Source organism: Talpa europaea (genome assembly GCF_964194135.1).
Source record: "Talpa europaea genome assembly, chromosome: 15".
In the NCBI taxonomy this organism is placed as follows: Eukaryota; Metazoa; Chordata; class Mammalia; order Eulipotyphla; family Talpidae; genus Talpa; species Talpa europaea.
Window position 1 is genome coordinate 41,466,865 of NC_140083.1, and position 18,701 is coordinate 41,485,565.

At 39.2% G+C, this 18,701-nt stretch overlaps 1 protein-coding gene across 1 annotated transcript in view; it reads right to left on the reverse strand.

The window, feature by feature from the left end:
• The window catches only part of ARID2 (AT-rich interaction domain 2), a gene marked incomplete at both ends in the record, with an annotated part of 141,801 nt that overhangs the window by 171 nt on the left and 122,929 nt on the right, over positions 1-18,701 (reverse strand). The window contains 4 exons of the mRNA XM_084255916.1: positions 7,270-7,361; positions 7,454-7,577; positions 9,184-9,269; positions 9,361-9,499. Coding sequence (XP_084112042.1) covers positions 7,270-7,361; positions 7,454-7,577; positions 9,184-9,269; positions 9,361-9,499 — 441 coding nt within the window. The remainder of the gene's footprint in view (positions 1-7,269; positions 7,362-7,453; positions 7,578-9,183; positions 9,270-9,360; positions 9,500-18,701) is intronic.

Sequence of the window (18,701 nt, forward strand, 5' to 3'; positions counted from 1 at the left end):
CAGTCTCCGAGGTCACTTTGGATGTGATAACTCCTTGTAGATTTTCTCAGTTTAAGAACTAAAGTTTGGTACTGTTTCTGCACAAAGTTCTACACCCAGTAAATAATATAGTACTGCAGGGAGAGGAAGGCCCTGGGAACCAAGCAGTTTTTAACCTGTTCAATTTACCAATAAACTGAGGTCAACTGGAAGCATCGAAAACTAACTGGCTTTTTTAGCTAAATAGTAGGTAGTTATTTTACATAGTAGTAGCAGCAGAAGTAAACACCTGCCTTTCTCCAAGTTACTGTTCTAAATAAGGGACGACAGGATACTTCTAGTAAACTCAGTTTGTGTCTCTAAAATAGTCAAATATACAGAATTAATGAGTGGAATGGCGGTGGCCACGGGTTGGGTAATCCCTATGTGCTGTTTCATTTATCCAAGACGAAGAAGTTTGAGAAGTCTGTCCTATGACACTGTTTGATGAGCGGGTAGATCTCATGTTACGTATTCTTACCAAAATAAAATTAAAGTCACATTTCCCTTAACTATTACCTGAATACCATATTACTTCACAAAAAAATGTTTTTTGAAAATTAATTTAGAAGAGATTTTGTACCTTAAAAATTACTATAATAATGTGAATATCGAAAGATGAGAGATTATTTCCCCCCCACCAAGATTTATTTATTTATTTATTTATTTATTTATTTGTTTATTTATTTATTTATGCAAACACTGGGTACAGTCAGAAGTGTGGGAGGGTGAGAGGATTCACCAGAGCCAGAGTGGGGAACAGAACAGGCAGATTAACGAAATACACTGCTGAGGGGAGCAGCAGGCGCGGCAGGAGAGGTCTGTCGTGCCATGTAGGACCCTTGCCGGCGGCCGGGGATTGGCAGCCAGGGATCGAACCGGCGCTGCAGAGGCTGTGGGCAGCTTCGCAGCCCAGCGCTCAACCGCTGCGCCACCAGGGGAGGCCCAAGATGAAAGATTATTGTCTAGCAAAGAAAAGTGATGCTGAAGGCTGAGCAGAAAGTGGTAAAAATCAGTCAAAAGGGGAGAATGGTGAGAGATGTGATGAAGAAAGCACAGTAAAATGTCAATGGTAAAAGCTAGGGGTTTGTATGTACGCCTTTGCTGCAAAATTATTTCAAGTTTGTCTTATGTGAGAAAATTTTCACATCCAAAATGCAAAACCAATTTTTTTTTTGAAAGAAAAATCAAATCAACCAGCTTTAGATAACCCAAGCATTTCAGTGCCGTCAATGAAAACAACTGGATGAAAGCATCTAGAGGAGGAAAGGAATTTTGAAAGGAAGTCACTCAAATTCAAAGCCAAAATTTAACATGTGAGGACTGTAGTAATTGTTAACATAGCAAAGCAAAGGAAGAGGTAAAATAAAAAAAATATGATAGGATTTAAGGAATGGGGCATCTTTTCATGTTTTCTTTTCCTTATTTTGAGATAATTTGGATTTATGTAGTTTAGTAGATAATTTGCTTTTATGTAGTTTCCATAGGACACTCCATACATCCAAAAGAAGGCTTAAATATTAAAATTGTAATAGCAAATGTTGGCAAGTAGGTGGAGTGACTGAGAGCCTCTCATTCGTTGCTAAAGGGAGTGTGAAATGATAAAGCCTGTTTGGACTATTGGACGTTATACACTGAAGCTGTGATATCCATGAATTACCAATCCCTCATAAAAGCTCGGAAGAACTATGTACATGTGACCAAGAAACATGGATACACCATTCACAGCATCAGTCCTAATAGTTCCAAACTAGAAACGATCCATGTGCAAACAATCCAACTGAAAGTGGAACAGGAAAAAAGGTGGAACAGCAAAGATAAATGGGAGTATGTTCAAGCAACACAGAAACCCACACGCAGTGCTACATGTGGATCTTACAAACAACGGTGAAGATGCCCGCATAGAACATAAGCTGATTCAACTGTGTGTTGCGGAATTCCAGATCAGGCAAAGTTTGTCTGCAGCTCAGGAGAGAGACCCCATAGAGGAAGCTGGATGAGGATGGGCGGCAGTTTGGAGGGGTCTCTGGCTCTGGGGATGACTGCATATGTGGGAGGTTCACGTCATTGAGTTTTTTTACACTTTAGGTTTTTATACTATTTTTTTCCCCTTGTAGACACAATTTACTTCAAAAGTTTATTTAATGCATTCTAAATGAACTGTGACACTTTTATGATTTTTTTTTCAGGAAAAGAAATAATCACAAAAAAGCTGATTTGATTTAAAAATAACTTACAAAGTGAAACCAAACTTTCTCCTCTATAATCAAATCACATTTTGACAAGAAAAAAGTTTAGTTTCAAACATTTAAATAAAACTATAGCAGTACTGTCCAAATGATAAACATGTCAGAAAGTATTTTAACAGAGGAAACCACTATTTGAGGGGCCTCTAATGAACAGATTGGCTCATTCCGAGTGACCCTAACATGACAACCACCAGGGGTAAATGAGGGTCACACACCCAGGACTTCGGGTGAGCTTGGAGGTATTTTATTCTTCAAATAGAAAATTAAGACAGAATCCCCAGACAGTCAAAGAATTTAAAGGAAAACAGCTAGTTCTATGGGGAGCAGAATTAAAACACCAGAAGTACAGAGAGGGGAGAATGCACAGCTTTCCGCAGAAGGACAAGATGTTACAAAGCAGTGACAACTGGCAACTAGAAGGAGCTCTTAGAATTTAAAGCAGAATAGGTGAAGTACAAATTCAACAGATTTGACAATAACTTAACTTTCCAGAAACTAGGTCAAATAGACAAAAATAAAAGCTAAACAAGAAAATAAAATTAGAGAATCGACCCATCAGGGCATAGAGTCCCAAAACCAGAAGTTCAAGAAATGGGGATAGAGAGCAGGGGTGGCAGGGATCAGGCAGCACTCGGGACACTTCCCCACCAGAGGGACTTGGACTTCTGACTGGAACCGCCCAGGGAGATGCGACGCCTACTTCGACGACAACAAAGCATGCTCACCAAGCAAGTCCCTATTAACACGAACTTCAGAATATCAGGAAATGAAATTTAAGAAAGAGCCTAAGAACTTCCAGCGGGGAAAGTAAGTCACGTGAGGAAGAATGGGGACTTGGGCGAGAGGGGGGGTCACTGGACTTCCCAACAGCAAAACTGCCTGTAAAACATGGAACAATGGCCTCAGAGTTTTACTTCTTAATTTTTTTTTTAAGATTTATTTATGTATACAAGACTGGGGGTGCAGGCCAGAGGTATGGGGAGGGGGCAGGGGTGAGAGGATTCACCAGAGACAGAGTGGGGAGTGGAAGAGGCAGATCTACTGAAATCAACTACTGAGGGGAGAAGCGGGTGAGACAGGAACGGTCTGCTGCGCCATATTTGGGTCAGCTCCTTGGCCGGGGATCAAACTCAAGCTGAAGTGGTGATAGCCTGAGACTAACCCCTAGGCCCCCAGAGAGGCCCTGCCATCAGATTTTTAAAGGAGAATGTTGTTTTAAAATCTAGAATGCTAATCCGAAAGGAAACCTGCACCCGTGTTTATTGCAGCATTACTTTTTTTTTTTTTAAGATTTATTTATGCATACAAGAACTGGGGTATAGGCGAGAGGTGCACCAGAGACAGAGCAGGCAGAACAGGTGGATTGACTGAAATACACTGCTGAGGGAAGCAGTGGGCAAGACAGGAGAGATCTGCTGCGCCATGTGGGTCAGCTCCCTGGCTGTGGATTGAACTCAGGCTGCAGTGGTGATAGAGCTGAGACTTAACCCCTAGGCCACAGGGAGGCCCTGATTCTGGATTTTAACCCTCTTGTGAGATATGGAACTTGTGATTATTTTCCCCTAGTCTATAGGTTGCCCTTCTGATCATTTCTAATGCACAAGTTTCTAATTTTGATGAATCTCACACTGTTAACTTTTTTGCCTTTGGTATCATATTGAATAAATTATTGCCAAATTCAGTATCATAAGGCTTTTACTCTGTTTTCTTCTAAGAATTTTATAGTTTGAGTTTTTGCTTTTAGTGTTTGATCCATTTTAATTTTTGAACATCATGTTAGATAAGGGCACAACTTCATTCTTTAGCATATCAATATTCAGTTTGCCAACTGCTTTTGTTGAAAAGCTCATCTTTGACACAATGAATAGCAAACCTGCACTCATTAAAAATCATTTGGCCATATATGTGAGGACTTAAATCTGGGGTATTTTGTTTCACTGTCTATCTTTATGCCAATACCACCTGTTTTGCTTATTGTAGATTTATAGTAAGTTTTGAAATCAGGAGGTTATGAGTCCTGCGGGATGGCTGTTTCTCATGTCTTCTTTAATTTCTGTCAGCAATGTTTCGTAGTTTTCAGTATCCAACCTCCTTGGTTACTGGAATTCCTAATTATCTATTCTTTTGATTTATTTTAAAGAGACTTGTTTTAATTTCTTTTCATACTGTTCATTACTAGTGTACAGCAAGTACCATTTGATTTTTAAATAAGACCTGTGTATTACATTAATAAAAGATACATATATCAAAAACAGAAGAAGTAGACCGTAACTCTCTCAACTTAAACCTAATCAGCATGGAGATCAATTGCATTTAAACATTTTACATTACTCAAATAATCAGATGCTGAATTTCAGATTAAAAAATATTGTACTGTTAAGAATGAAGGCACATTTCTATACACATTCCTATTGTTCTACAATTCTCATACTGCATATAGAATTTGCTTTAGTCTAAAAAAATCATAGCTGGGGCCTCCCTGTTGGGGCAGGGGTTAAAGTCTCAGCGCTATCAAGCTGTCACCAGCCACTGTAGCCTGAGTTTGATCCCTGGCCAGGGAGCGCAGCAGATGGTGCAGCAGACCTCTCCTGTCTCACCCACTGCTCTCCTCAGCAGTGGATTTCAGTAGATCTGCCTCTTCTGCTCCCCATTCTCTCTCTGGTGAATCTTCGCCCCCCCCACCCCCACCCCTCAGGCCCATACCCTAGTTCTTGTATGCATAAATAAAAATTAATCTTTAAGAAAAAAAATTAAAAAAAAATCACAGCCTATAACTTCTTCCACCAGAGATGAGAAATTTCAACAGCAAATTTTCTTTTGTACGTCTCTGATTTCCTACATTGTCTTCTTCACATATGTGGGTGTTGTAAGATTCTCTATCAGTATTCCTATTAAGCAAAACTCCCCACAATTGCAGATGCTCAACAAAGGTTCTGTGTAGGGATTTCAATAGTGGGAAGGTTTAGATTTTTATGAATTGTTTTTTTTTTTTTCAAGCTGCTATTCTAAGATCTTAGTAACTGTAGATGTCAAAAGACTTTTAGAAGGTTTCAACAAAATCAACAACAAAACAAAAACAGTAAAACTGAAACTTGTAAGTCAGTAATTTTATTAGACCTAGCCAAAGTAGCTTTGCTCTAAGTCGAAGAGTGTTAAATTTGAAAGTAAGGAAAAAGTTCTAAGAAAGTACAAAATTTCGTTAAGAATTCCAATGGTCTACACAAACTCCAGATCAGAAATCTAAGAGTAAAGGAACATGTGAGGCATCTTTCCTTCTAGCAACTGAGTCCTTATTGAATCAGTGTTACATTCCTAACATTATCCGAGGCACAGAGGATACAATAATGAGTATTCAATTCCTGCTTTCTAGATCTCACTATCTGAGGCAGTGAACTGCAGTGTATGGGGTTCAGAGAATAGGTACTGTACTCTAGGTCAGGGCAAGGGAGCAAAGATGTCAGAAAGGAAATGGTAACGCTAAAGCTGAATCTTGAAGGAGTAAGAAGGGAGAGTACCAGTCCCCTACTGGGCACTGTGCGAGGTGGTCACTGCACAGAGCCTGGTAGGAGAAACAAACTGTATAAAAACCCTTTGAAAACCAGAAAGATTAAAGGTTTAATACAACAAACAAGATATAAAAAGAAAGAATGAAACTCCACAGGGAAGGGAGGAAACACAGGAAAGGCAGCACACAGGTGCTAAATCACGAGTTTTTCTTATTCATTTGATATACTAAATATTCACTTGATATACTAAATATTCCTATTGCAAATACTCCTCCTAACTTTACTTTCAAGTTTTATTCATCTTTCATTTACAATTTTAAAATCTGATATAGTCAATTTCATTCCTTTTTCTTTTATAATTTTATACCTGTTTCATGTTGGGGAAGTCCAATTGGAGGTATTACAATAAGTACCTTAAAAGATTTGAAGTGGGCCTCCCCGGTGGCACAGTGGTTGAGCACTGGGTTGCGAAGCTGCCCATAGCCTCTGTAGCGCCGGTTCAATCCCTGGCTGCTCCCTGGCCACCGGAGGAGGGTCCCACATGGTGTGCAGACCTCTCCTGCCGCCCGCTGTTCCCCTCAGCAGTGTACTTCGGTCCTTCTGCCCGCTCTGCTCCCCGCTCTGGCTCTGGTGAATTCTCTCACCCTCCCGCGCTTCTGACTGTACCCAGTGCTTGCTTGCATAAATAAATAAATAAATGAATAAATCTTAAAAAAAAAAAAAAAAAAAAAAAGATCTGAAGTGAGGTAAAATGGGTGGGGGAGAGAACCAAGGAAGATTCAAGATCTGTGCAGGAGACAGAATTAACAGTGTGTGGGAGGAGAGAGGCCAGACAGAGGGAGGCTATGGGAAGGCACGATGTCTTCAGAGGAGAACTTCTCAACAAAGGAGCCGGAGATATGTTCAGTTAGAGATTTAGCAGGAATCCTACAAAATCAGCTTCAAGCTTCAAGGGAACATGTCCATGAGATATCCAGAGAACATTCCACACTTGCTCTATTGAGGATTAAAGTTATTATTTCTAGTTTCCATAGATCTAAAAAAATTTTGGGGTATTCTGTCACTGAAGTCCATTAGAAAGTAACTATAAATTTTGGGGTATTATGGTGAATCTTAGGACTTTACTGATTTCATTAAAATCCTGTTTTAAAGTGAATTTTGTTTTAAATTCCAACTTGATACAATTCAAATGACTGATTTCTTCCCTTCGACAATCAACAAGTGGCTTTTTCCTTAGCAGAACTACTGCTTGTTCTCAATTATATGACCAGCAAGAAAATGAACCTAATAAAACATGAGAATACCAATTTTCGGTTGTTTCAACTTTTACATTTGTGATTTTTAAGAGATTATGATTACCTGAAATAAGAGGAGTATCTTTTGGATATAATCACCAAATTATGAGAAAAACGGAGAATCAAATGCAGATATGTCATCTTTTAATTTAGATGTGAAAGGATATATATGCACTTTGGCTACAGAAACAGATTACTCACCTGCGACCACATTCTGAGTATTTACCAATATTTTTTAATATTAAGGCAGCTGTTAATCGGATGTGTTTAGTTATTGGTCCCTCTTTTTCATCCTTAAAAAGAAAGGAAGAGAAAAGGAATAAAGATCTAAATCGAACTCAGACATCTAGACCTTCTATAGATAAGACTTTCCAGGTTTGCTTACTGTGAAATCTCGAAAGACAAGGTTTCTGGATCCTCTCCTCAGAGCCATGAGGGCAGCACTGGGATGATTCACAATGGCCTTTTGTGCTCTAGGAGTGGAGCTTGTGCCCCCCATAACTGGCTGCCTAAATTGATCAGAGAGAAAAAGATGGTTAACCCTGATGCTCAGGACACAATGATGGTGAGCACCAATGGCTGGCCCTCGAAATACAGTCTTCTACTTTCTAATCTATCAATTCCAGATGTTCCAGTATAGCCTCTATTTAGAGTCACCGCACTGGTAAACAGGCATGCGGTCAAAACAAATGCAGCACCACGCCAAAGTCATGGCGTTCACAACTTTGATCATGATACGAACATGTTAACAAGGAGGAAAAATGTCAACAATTCAAATTGCAAATTATTATTAACTAAATAGTAACTAAGAGTAAAATATTATTATAGTAATTTATTGGTATGCTATCTATATACTAATATAATCTAATAATCATAAGAAACTATGCTAAACACTACATTTCAAACTATTACCTTGTTACATAATCTTATTTACCCTTATTTAATAATTTCAATCCTTTCAGTCCAGTTCTACTGTTCTTTATGAAAGTTACAGAATGGAAGGACAGCATGAGAAGGTTTAATATGAAGTGATATTCAAAGTATTCTAGATATCCATGCTCAAAATTGCACGAATGTCTGGTGTATTTTGGTGAGGCAATGGTGGGGAGGGCACTGCCTAAAACCTGTGAAAGCCTTTTCTAGTTCTGATGCTGACTAGTTGCCTAAATTTTAATATTTCTGTCTCTCTGCTTGAGTTTCACATCTGTGAAGTAGATTCCTGGCACTTTTCTATGTAAATAAGCTAATTCTGCACATTAAATATGATAATGCAATGGCAATCTTTAAATTATAAATAATTTACTTACTACATTGTACAGTAAAATTAGTTATGCCTCTCACTGGATCTCCAGACAAATAACAATGGCAAAATATATCTTGGTCAACATTATAACTCAGCGCCTCACACACAGCAGATGCTTACGAAGGAGTAATGAGTGAGTCGAGCATATAAGCATCTTCTGTGTCTCCATGCTGGGGTTCTCCTTCTGGAATGCAGCCTGTGACATGACAGACTACACCGTGTTCTTAGACTTCTCTGTTTGATGTAATGCCCAATATACAGCAGTTTCTCAATAAATGTTTTCACAACATATTTTCATATTCTGAGAGTTACAGAATCTATAATCAACTCAGAACTTGATAACATGCATTACAAGTACTGTTCATAAAATAGGTAAATCAACAACCAGAGTAAAGGTTACATATATATTCTTCTACAGGACACTCACATGCCACCTAGTCCTTCCCCAGAGTAGTAAAAAAGAAAGCGCCTTTGCCATTATCAAATATATATTTATTACTCTCAAAGGACTGAGAACCACATGCTTCCAGTTTACAAAGCATTTCTCATATATCATCTGCCATTAACACTAATGACTTTGTCTACAGAGTAGAATCCAAATGTCAGGGCCATAAGATGACTTCAGACTCTGTAGTCCAGCCAATCTGAGAGTGACACTAGCAATCTAAGTGCTGTGAACAGGGCCGCACTGTGGCAGCTGAGTACAGGCGGCAGCCCAAGAGTCCTGTCTACCAGCATGCTGAGAGCGCCTCTTGTCACTACTGTGCTTTACTGATTTCTGTCCTAGTATGTACAAAAGACAGGTTCCTTACTTGGTAGAAGATTTTTGACTTCCTGCTTGTCCCAGTTCATCTTGTTTCAATCCTGCAAGCAGGGCATCCTTTGAACAGTGCTTATCCTTTTTGAGAAAGAGGAAGTAATTGAATAAGCATCAACATCTTTAACACAGCCAGAGGCATCAGTGAGCAAGTGGCAGGAAGAATGCATACCTGTAAGTGGGTAATGAAGGAAAACCTCTGTCGCTGAAAAGGCTCGCAGCCTTCCCAGAGACACTGCCCCGGGTAGACGTCCTTTCCTCCGTGTTCAGTGGCTGCATGGTAGAAAACCTGTGATGGCGTCTGAAACCATCTACAAAAAGTAAAAGAGAAATTTTCTAATATATTCTTTGAAATAGAAACCTTGCTTTCCTGCCTCCACAATAATACACGGAAATATTAAGCAAAGTAGTGCAAGCAAACATAAAGCTCATTTCAAAGAACATTTTGAAACTTTTGAAAATTTCTCTGATTACTTCTAAGTCAAGTCATCCAGTTGTTCTGAACACTCAGTAATATTTTTTAAGTTTAATATTTCATTTCCAATTCCCTCCCTTCAATAAGGATTGGCTCAGGGCCTCCCTGGTGGCGCAAGGGGTTAAGCACCGCACTATGAAGCAGTCCACAACCTCTGCAGTACAAGTTTGATCCCAGCCAGCCAGAGAGCAACCCACATGGTGCAGAAGACCTCTCCTGTCTCGCCTGCTGCTCCCCTCAGCAGTGTATTTCAGTGTATTTCAATCTGCCTGTTCTATTCTCCACTCTGTCTCTGGCGGATCCTCTCAGCCCCCACATCTCTGGCCTGTGCCCCAGCTCTTGTATGTATAAATAAATCTTAAAAAAAAAATAAGGGTTGGCTCAGAATCACGTGAAATTAAATATTTAAAACACAATAAAACATTACCTTATGAATACATATTCCATTATTGTAGTTTTAGAACTTGCTCAAAACATTAATTTCATTTCACATAGAATAAACTAGTATATTCAATATAACAATCTAAAGCTACAAATTTTGTTATGTATGACTTTTAGTTGAAATTACATTTTGTGTGTCCATCAATATTGCAGCAGCCACATCTCTCATTTTTCCAGCACACCCTACCCACTCACATACCCCAGGCTTAACAACAAAAACATCTGGGTGGTTAAATTGTAGGCAACACAAACCTGAAGAAACTAAGATACTCCTCTCCCTTTTTAATTTAGAATACATGGCAATGTGGGGAACACTAGAATCCAGACAGCAAAGAATACATTAAAAGGCTTCATTACTAATTAGTAATTCAAATATTTGTAGAATCAATATCTTCAGAGTATACAGCAAAGCTCTCTTAGCATTTAATTTTTTGTGCATGGCAAATAAATGTGCATATTTGAACCAATTTTTGGTGTGCAATATATATACAATATTTCAAATTAAACTATTCCCCCATGAATTTTTTTTAAAGGTTGAACTTTTATTTTTAAAGAGTTTATTTTTATTTATTTACGCATGTAAGCACTGGGGTGTAGGCCAAAGATGCAGGGGGTGATAGGATTCGCCAGATACAGAGTGGGGAGCAGAACAGGCTGCTGTTCTGCTGAGGGGAGCAGCAGAGACAGGAGAGGGCTACTGTGCCATATGGATCAGCTCCTTGGCCGGGGACCGAACTCAGGCCGTAGTGGTGAAAGAGCTGAGGTTTAACCCCTAAGCCTCTAGGGAGGCCCCCATATGGAATTCTAAATAGTGGTGTCACCACTATTCCCAGGGCTCCCTCCTCACTTATGCACAGGACTGTACTGTGTTCCTTCATAACTTATCCCTCCAGCACACTATAGCTTCTCTGTTCAACTTAATCCTATACTTATGTGTAACTCCAACTGAAAACAACAAAAACACTTTATCTTTGGTCGTTTTTGCTTTCTCAAAAGATAGGAAGTAGATTTATAATATCTGGCAACGCAATGCAAAATTTAATTAACTGACACTTTTTCTCATCAATTACACATCACCAATATAATTTGTAGTGGTTAGTCCCCTGCTCATTACTTAAATAATTGCAGCTAAAGCTCAGGATTAGCTTCTATTCTTTCACTTAAATACCCATCAGACCTTTCTGTTTTACCCCTAATGAAAAGCTATTTAGTTGACCTCAACAAATTATTCACCTCAGACTAGAGGTACAATTTTCCTGATTCCAGTTACCCTAAGCAGTCACTTAAAGCTAAAGCACTTGCTATCTGAATGAAAATCAAGTCAACAACCATTACTTTATCGGCATAATCTATAGTATGTAATCATATGATACCATTTCTGACCATAAAACAACTTCTTAGGCATTATAAACACTTAACTAAACAAGGCACACTTTCATTTAAAAGTCTGCAATCTACATAGATTATATATATTAATACATTACATATATTTTAATAATCCACTATATTTATTAAAAGTACAATTTCAAAGCAAATGACTGGCTATAAAGATTGTTCCCTTTGTTTTAAAAACAATGGGGCCTCCCCAGTGGCCTATGGGTTAAGTCTCAGCAATGTTACTGCCGTGGACTGAGTTCAATCCCTGGCCAGGGAGCTGACCCACAAAGGGCTCAGTAGACCTCTCCTGTCTCGCTGGCTGCTCCCCTCAACAGTGGATTTCATTAAATCTGTCTATCCTGTTCCCCATTCTTTCTCTGGTGAATCCTCTCACCCCCCACACCTTTGGCCTGTACCCCAGTTCTACACAAGAAAAAATAAAATCTTAAAAAAAATTAATGAAAAAACAAAAATAACACATTAGTTCTGATAGTTTCATTTAGAGTTTTCATAGTTGCTAAAGTTCTTGGCAGGCCATTTTCTCTAATGACCCAAACGTATTCCGCCTCCCTATTAGTAGTCCCTCTGTTGCAAAAAAAATTATTTCACTTCTATATATATATATTGCATGAAAATATGAAATGTATATTTCATGAAATATGAAATGTATCATTGTAGGAAATACTAGTTTAAAAGATGTGCACTTAGAAATTTATAAACATACATAAATGATAATGTCATACATAAAAAGGTAAACAGTAAACATTTTAGTTAAAAAAAAGCCATATTATTAACTGCATAACAATTGACCTTTATCTCAATCCTTGACATTTCGTTTTATCAGGGATACTATGCTACGGCTAAAGAAATATCAAGGGTGTAGATTATTTTATATTCAAATGAGATACAGTGACATGCTAATGAAATTTTGAGGAGAAAGCCCAAACCAACAACCTGTTGGGTGACCAAACCAATTCACATCTAGTTGTATAAGTTTAAAAAGAAAAAAATTAAACTACATTCACTAGGAAATTAATTTCTTAATTGTAAATGCAAGCCGACTAGATCCAAATCAGCACTAGTGTTCTTGAAAGTTAAATATAATTTTTTAAAGGTTTATTTATATATGCATATAAGAACTGGGGTACAGACCAGAGGTGTGGGGGTGGGGTGAGAGGAGTCACCAGAGACAGAGTGGGGAACAGAACAGGCAGACTGACTGAAATATACTGCTAAGGGGAGCAGCAGGTGAGCCAGGAGAGATCTGCTTGCCATGTGGGTCATCTCCCTGGCTGGCCGGGCAATTGAACTCATGCTGCGGTGGCTGTGGATAGCTTCATAGTGCTGCAACCCCTTGCGCCACCAGGGAGGCCGTAAGTATTTATTTATTTTATTTATGCATCTAAGAACTGGGGTGTGGCCAAAGGTGTTGAGGATAGAGGATTCACCAGAGACAGAGTGGTGGGGGGAGCAGAAAAGGCGGATCTACTGAAACATACTGCTGAGAGGGGTAGCAAGCGGGAGGGACAAAAGAGGTCTGCTGTGCTATGTGGGTCAGCTCCCTGACAGGGGATCGAACTGAGACCACAACAGTGACAGTGCTGAGACTTAATCCCTGCACCACCAGGGAGGCCGGAAATTAAATATTGCTGCTGCTACAGTAATGAGCTCGCACAGACAATCCAGATTCAAAGTCACAGGTAGGAGTAACTGGCTGGCTTAGCTGTTAAGGGCAATGGAGGAAGAAGGAAGAATGTGGCTTAACTGAACAAATTTTTTTTAGTGTACATAAAATTGAAGAATTTAAATTTAAAAAACGAAAACATTTTAAACATACATAGCATAAATTTACCATTTTAGCATTTATAGCTCTGCTGGGGGCACTGAGTACAAGGGCACTGTTGCAACACCATCCGTCTTCAGAACTTTGTCTCCTCAGAATGAAACTACACCCATCAAACAGTCATTTCCCATTTCCTCCTCTCAAGCAGGCCTTGGCAACCTCCATTCTATCCCCAGACTATTTTTTGATTCAGTTTCTCTTTCACTTAATAAAAGAGAAGGCCCAAGGAGGGATTGCTTCCATATATGCAGGCCTTCTTGCACAGAAACAACTGAGTTTAGTCTAAGAAAGGTGAGGGAAAATGGGTAGGAGAAAGATAGGTGATGGAGACAAAAAAGACAAGGGTTTTCATATGTCAGTCTCCTGTCTACAGGCCTCAGTGGCCAAGTTGTGGATATGCCCGATTCTTTGGCATAAAAAAAAAAAAAAGGATCTCTAGCCATCCCACACTGTATGTTTGCCAGCAGCTTCTGAGCTCTACCTCTGACATGACCACTGCCACTGAATGTCCTCATCCACGCTGAGGAATCTGTTTAGGGTCCTGTAGGCATCTTCCACGTTCCCACCAGTACCATCAGAGCCCTGCTATGATGCCTCACTGCCAGGCATCCGACCATGACCTTGGATTTAAGTCTTCATTTTGAAGGACTTGGCTGGGCACTGGACATACTGCAGGCTCACGCCCCTCCACCCCCCCAACCCTTTGCGGGCAGTTACCATGCATGGCCCAGAGAGGGTTGGGGGTAGGAGTCTGGAAAGGAGTCTTTGTCTTTAGAAAAGGGAGCAAACAAGGGCAACCTGGCCCTCCCTCCTTTCTCCAACCCCAGCACAACTTTTCCTTTTTATTTCTTGCATAGAAAAGGATTGGTCCTGTCTCCGAATAAGACTCAAATTATGGGAAATGTTTCAAACACAGAAAGGGGGTTCAGATGCAGGTCAACCAAAGCCAATCTTATTTCCTAATAATAATATGAATAATATGGATAATATAATATTAATAATGTTAATAAGAAAGGATATCTGTATTTGCTTTTTGATTTTCCAGTACCAACTCCTACTGACATATAGATCTGTGAAGCAGTCACATATTTTCTGTAACAAAATACAGAACATATTCTCAGGGGCCTGGTTTAAATACACTTTTAAAATGTAAACCTTGGCCTCCCTGGTGCCCTAGAGGATAGTCTTAGGCTATCACTATAGCATGAGTTCAATCCCAGACCAGGGAGCTGACCCACATAGGGTGCAGCAGACCTTTCCTGTCTCACCCGCTGCTCCCCTTGGCAGTATACTTCAGTCAATCTGTCTGTTCAGCTCCCCACTTTGTTTTCTGTGAATTCTTTCACACCTTTACTCCTACACCTCTGGCCTACACCCCAGTTCTCATATGCATAAATAAATAAAATAAATCTTAAAAAAAATTAGGGCTTTTCCTAAAAATAGGTTTTTATTTGTGGCAGATCAGTTATTAAAGCCAAGAAATATACTTTCCCAACTAATACTACTGGAAATATTATTACATGAAAAACCTGACATTTATAAAGACTCATGAGTTCAAATTTTAAGTATAATGTTAGCAAACTATCCAGTCATTTTAGAACTTCTACATAAAATAAATGTAAAACAGCAAGGCAATGGACTGTTATCCTGATAATTTAAAGACAAAATGCCAATAAGTTAGGTCAGCAAACTATAGAACTGTGATTATGGAATCAAGCTAGTTAATTTTTATTTATTAATTTACTTAACAAATACCAATTAAAAGCTCCTTATATGTCAGGTATAGCGCTATGTGAAAATTTTCGAGAGGAAAGCATCAACCTTCTGAAGATATATTTTGGTTTTATGACTACAAAATTCAGACAAAAGATATTATAAAACTAAGTTGAACTTTGTTCCTGCCATGTATCCCAAACTTTTGATCACCCTGAGCTACTGATTAACTTTACTTTCAAGTGGCAACTTAACTAGAAGTAGGCTGTCATTGATAAAGCACATTATATCACAACTAATCTTTAGATAATCTTTTTTTAAAAAAAAAAGATTTATTTATTTAAGCACAAAAAAGCTGGGGTGTAGGTTAGAGGTGTGGGAGGATGAGATGATTCACCAGTGACAGAATGGGGAGCAGAACAGGCATACCCACTGAAATACACTGCCGAGGGGAGCAGCGGGCAAAACAGGAGAGGTCTGCTGCATCATGTGGGTCAGCTCTCTGGCCAGGGATTGAACTCGTGCTATGTGGCTGGCTGATAGCTTCATAGTACTGAGACTAAAACCCTTGTGCTGCCAGGGAGGCCCATAATCTTCAGAGAAATCTTAACATTAAAATAAAATGCAAAAATTGCCAGCAGTTTAAAAAAAATATTTCAATTTAACTATTTAAATGGACTAGATTATTTCTAAAATCTAAATTATTAATAAAAATTAAAGACTTACCATAAATTTTGGTTGATAGTTCTGGACACAAAGTAGAAGCACCTTTATTAAGAACACAAAGTCTAAGCTACTATAAAGGTTTTGCTCATTTGTAACATATAGAGAATTTGATTTTGTTTTCTGTTATTTCCCATCAGACCAACCAATATTCAAACTTCATCTTGATACCAAAATATTCAGGCTTGTTTAGCAGGAGTAATAAAACCTTATGTTAGGAAGTTTAGGAGAAATTGTAACTGTATTAAGGATCACTGAAAACCCTCTGGTTTGAATCTCAACCTCATTAAAGGAAAGTCTGGGGGGGGCCTCTCAATCTTTGCTTTCATCCTCACACTGCTCATTCAAAGGGCACTGACCAATCCACACGGTACCAAAATGAGTAACTGCAAATTCACAAATATCCAGAGACAGTGAACCCTTTCTTTCAATGCCACAGAGTTTAAAAAGCAGTTCATAGGTATCTTTTATTATAGGGAATTTTTTGGGCACTCTTTCTTAAAAAAGTATAAAATATGATCACATATATGTTTCATTTATAAACCAGTGGTCAACATCATGCTGAGGACATACAAAAAAATATTGAGGACCTTCTAATTTCCACTCAGACATGTAAAAAACTTGGAAGTTGTCACTCTGTCTTCAGAGCAGACAAGATGCACAAACTGAAAATCAATAACCCTCCTTAAATCCATTGGAACTGAGATCACAGGCAAACCAAGTCCATGAAAACTGGAGATGGGCAAATTCAGACAATCATAAACTCCAATGGCTGAGTCAATAACAAGAAGGAATACCTAAGGAGTAACTGATGAATTGATGAGGGTGTCTTAAGGATTATCTTGAAAGGTAAAAACTCACGAGGGGTCCAGTCTTTGGAGAGTCCCCACACTTTTGTGAGTTTTACTTTGAGGAACTCTACCAGGTTCTCAGTGAAAACTGGAGAAAAATTCCCTTGTTTTGCTAGCAGAGTAAAACCATTTTTAAGTATGTCCAGAATTTTCTTTTCTCCTTCACAAAGGTTTAAAACTCAAGGAAAGTTATTTTACCCTAGTCTTATCTGACCTGAAAGAAGGGCAATTAGACACGTGAGCCCCCTTCTAGGACCTTGTCTCATATAAGGGGTGAACAAAACAAAAGGCGAAGAAAGTTTTTCCAAACTTACAACGCTTAGATTCAGTCTCACTAAAAAAAGTGAGATTTAATCATGAGATTATGGAATGTTTATCCTTCCAAATACCTTATCACCATATCAACAAGGCTCCAGCATAATAGTATATTACAACTGAGAGTTGTAAGACACAGATTCAGTTTTATAAGCAGTTTCTAAGGAAACCCAGAGACAGCAAGGGAGAGGGAACAAAGGATCTTAGAGGAAATTGAAGCCCCTGACACCTCAATTATGGCAAACATTAAATACAGTATAACTCCTAGCCAGATAAACCTAAAACTGTCTCAGTTCATGTTAAGTGATGCAGATATATAACGCATGCTAAATATAAAACAAACTGCAAAACCACAGCCTGCTGAGACAAAGCAAGCATGAGAACCAGGCTCAGGTATGGTAGAGCTTGGACTTTAAAATCATTAATAATTAGTATGCTATGGTTCTAATGGAAAGAGTCAACATGCAAGATGAGAAAGGTAATGTAAGTAGAGAAGCAGAGATGCTAAGAATCAAAATGAACTGCTAGGGCATCAGCAGAGTGGACACAGTCAAGAAAAGAACTGGTGATCCTGAAAATATATCAGTAAAAGCTTCCCAGACTGAAAACAAAGAGATGAAAGAAAAAGAAGAAACAATATCCAGGAACTGTGGGACTATTTCAAAAGGTACAACATATGTGTAATGGGAATATATTTGAAGAATGGCTAGGACAGTGAACACTAAGTATGATAAATGCAAAGAAACAAACCCTCCACCTATCATATCATATCCAAACTGCTAAATCCAAACACAAAGAATCTTGAAAGAAGTTACAGGGAAAAAATGTCTCACTGACAGAAGAACAAGGACAGGATTTTACTGATGTCGTTCGAGAAGCCATGCAAGCAAGAGTAAAATATTTAAAGTGTTGAAAGAAAAACAACCTAGAATTTTATGTCCACAAAATTATCCCTCAAAATTGAAGGAGAGGGCCTCCCTGGTGGTGCAAGGGGTTAAGCAACACACTATGAAGCAATCCACATTCTCTGCAGCACAAGTTCAATCCCCAGCCTGCCAGGGAGCAACCCACATGGCGCAGTAGACTTCTCCTGTCTTGCCCACTGCTTGCCTCAGCAGGGGACTTCGGTCAGTCTGCCTGTTCTGTTGCCCACTCTGTCTCTGGTGAATCCTCTTACCTCCTGCATCTTTGGCCTGTACCCCAGCTCTTGTATGCATAAATAAATAAATAAATCTTAAGGGCCTCCTCTGGTGGCACAGTGGTTGAGCGCTGGGCTGCGAAGCTACCCGCAGCCTCTGCAGCGCCGGTTCGATCCCCGGCCCCCGGTGAGGGTCCCACGTGGCGCGCAAACTTCTCCTGCCGTGCCTTCTGCTTCCCTCAGCAGTGTTTCATCAGTCTGCCTGTTCTGTTCCCCACTCTGGCTCTGGTGAATAATCTCACCCTCCCGTGCTTCTGACTGTATCCAGTGCTTGTATAAATTAATAAATAAATCTTAAAAAAATATATTAAAAAAAAAAATTGAAGTAGAAATAAAGACTTTCCTGACAAACAAAAACTGAAGACAGCTGCACGGCAGACCTCGTTATAATAAGTTCTTCAGAGAGAAGGTAGATGATAGTGGTCAGAAACTCAGGTCAATATAAAGAAAAGAAGTTAGAGTAAGTATAAGTGAAGGTACACTGCTGAGGGGAGCAGCAGATGGCCAGGAGATGTCTGCTGTTCCATGTGGGTGTCTCCCTGGCCAGGGATCGAACTTGCGCTGCAGAGGCTGCGGA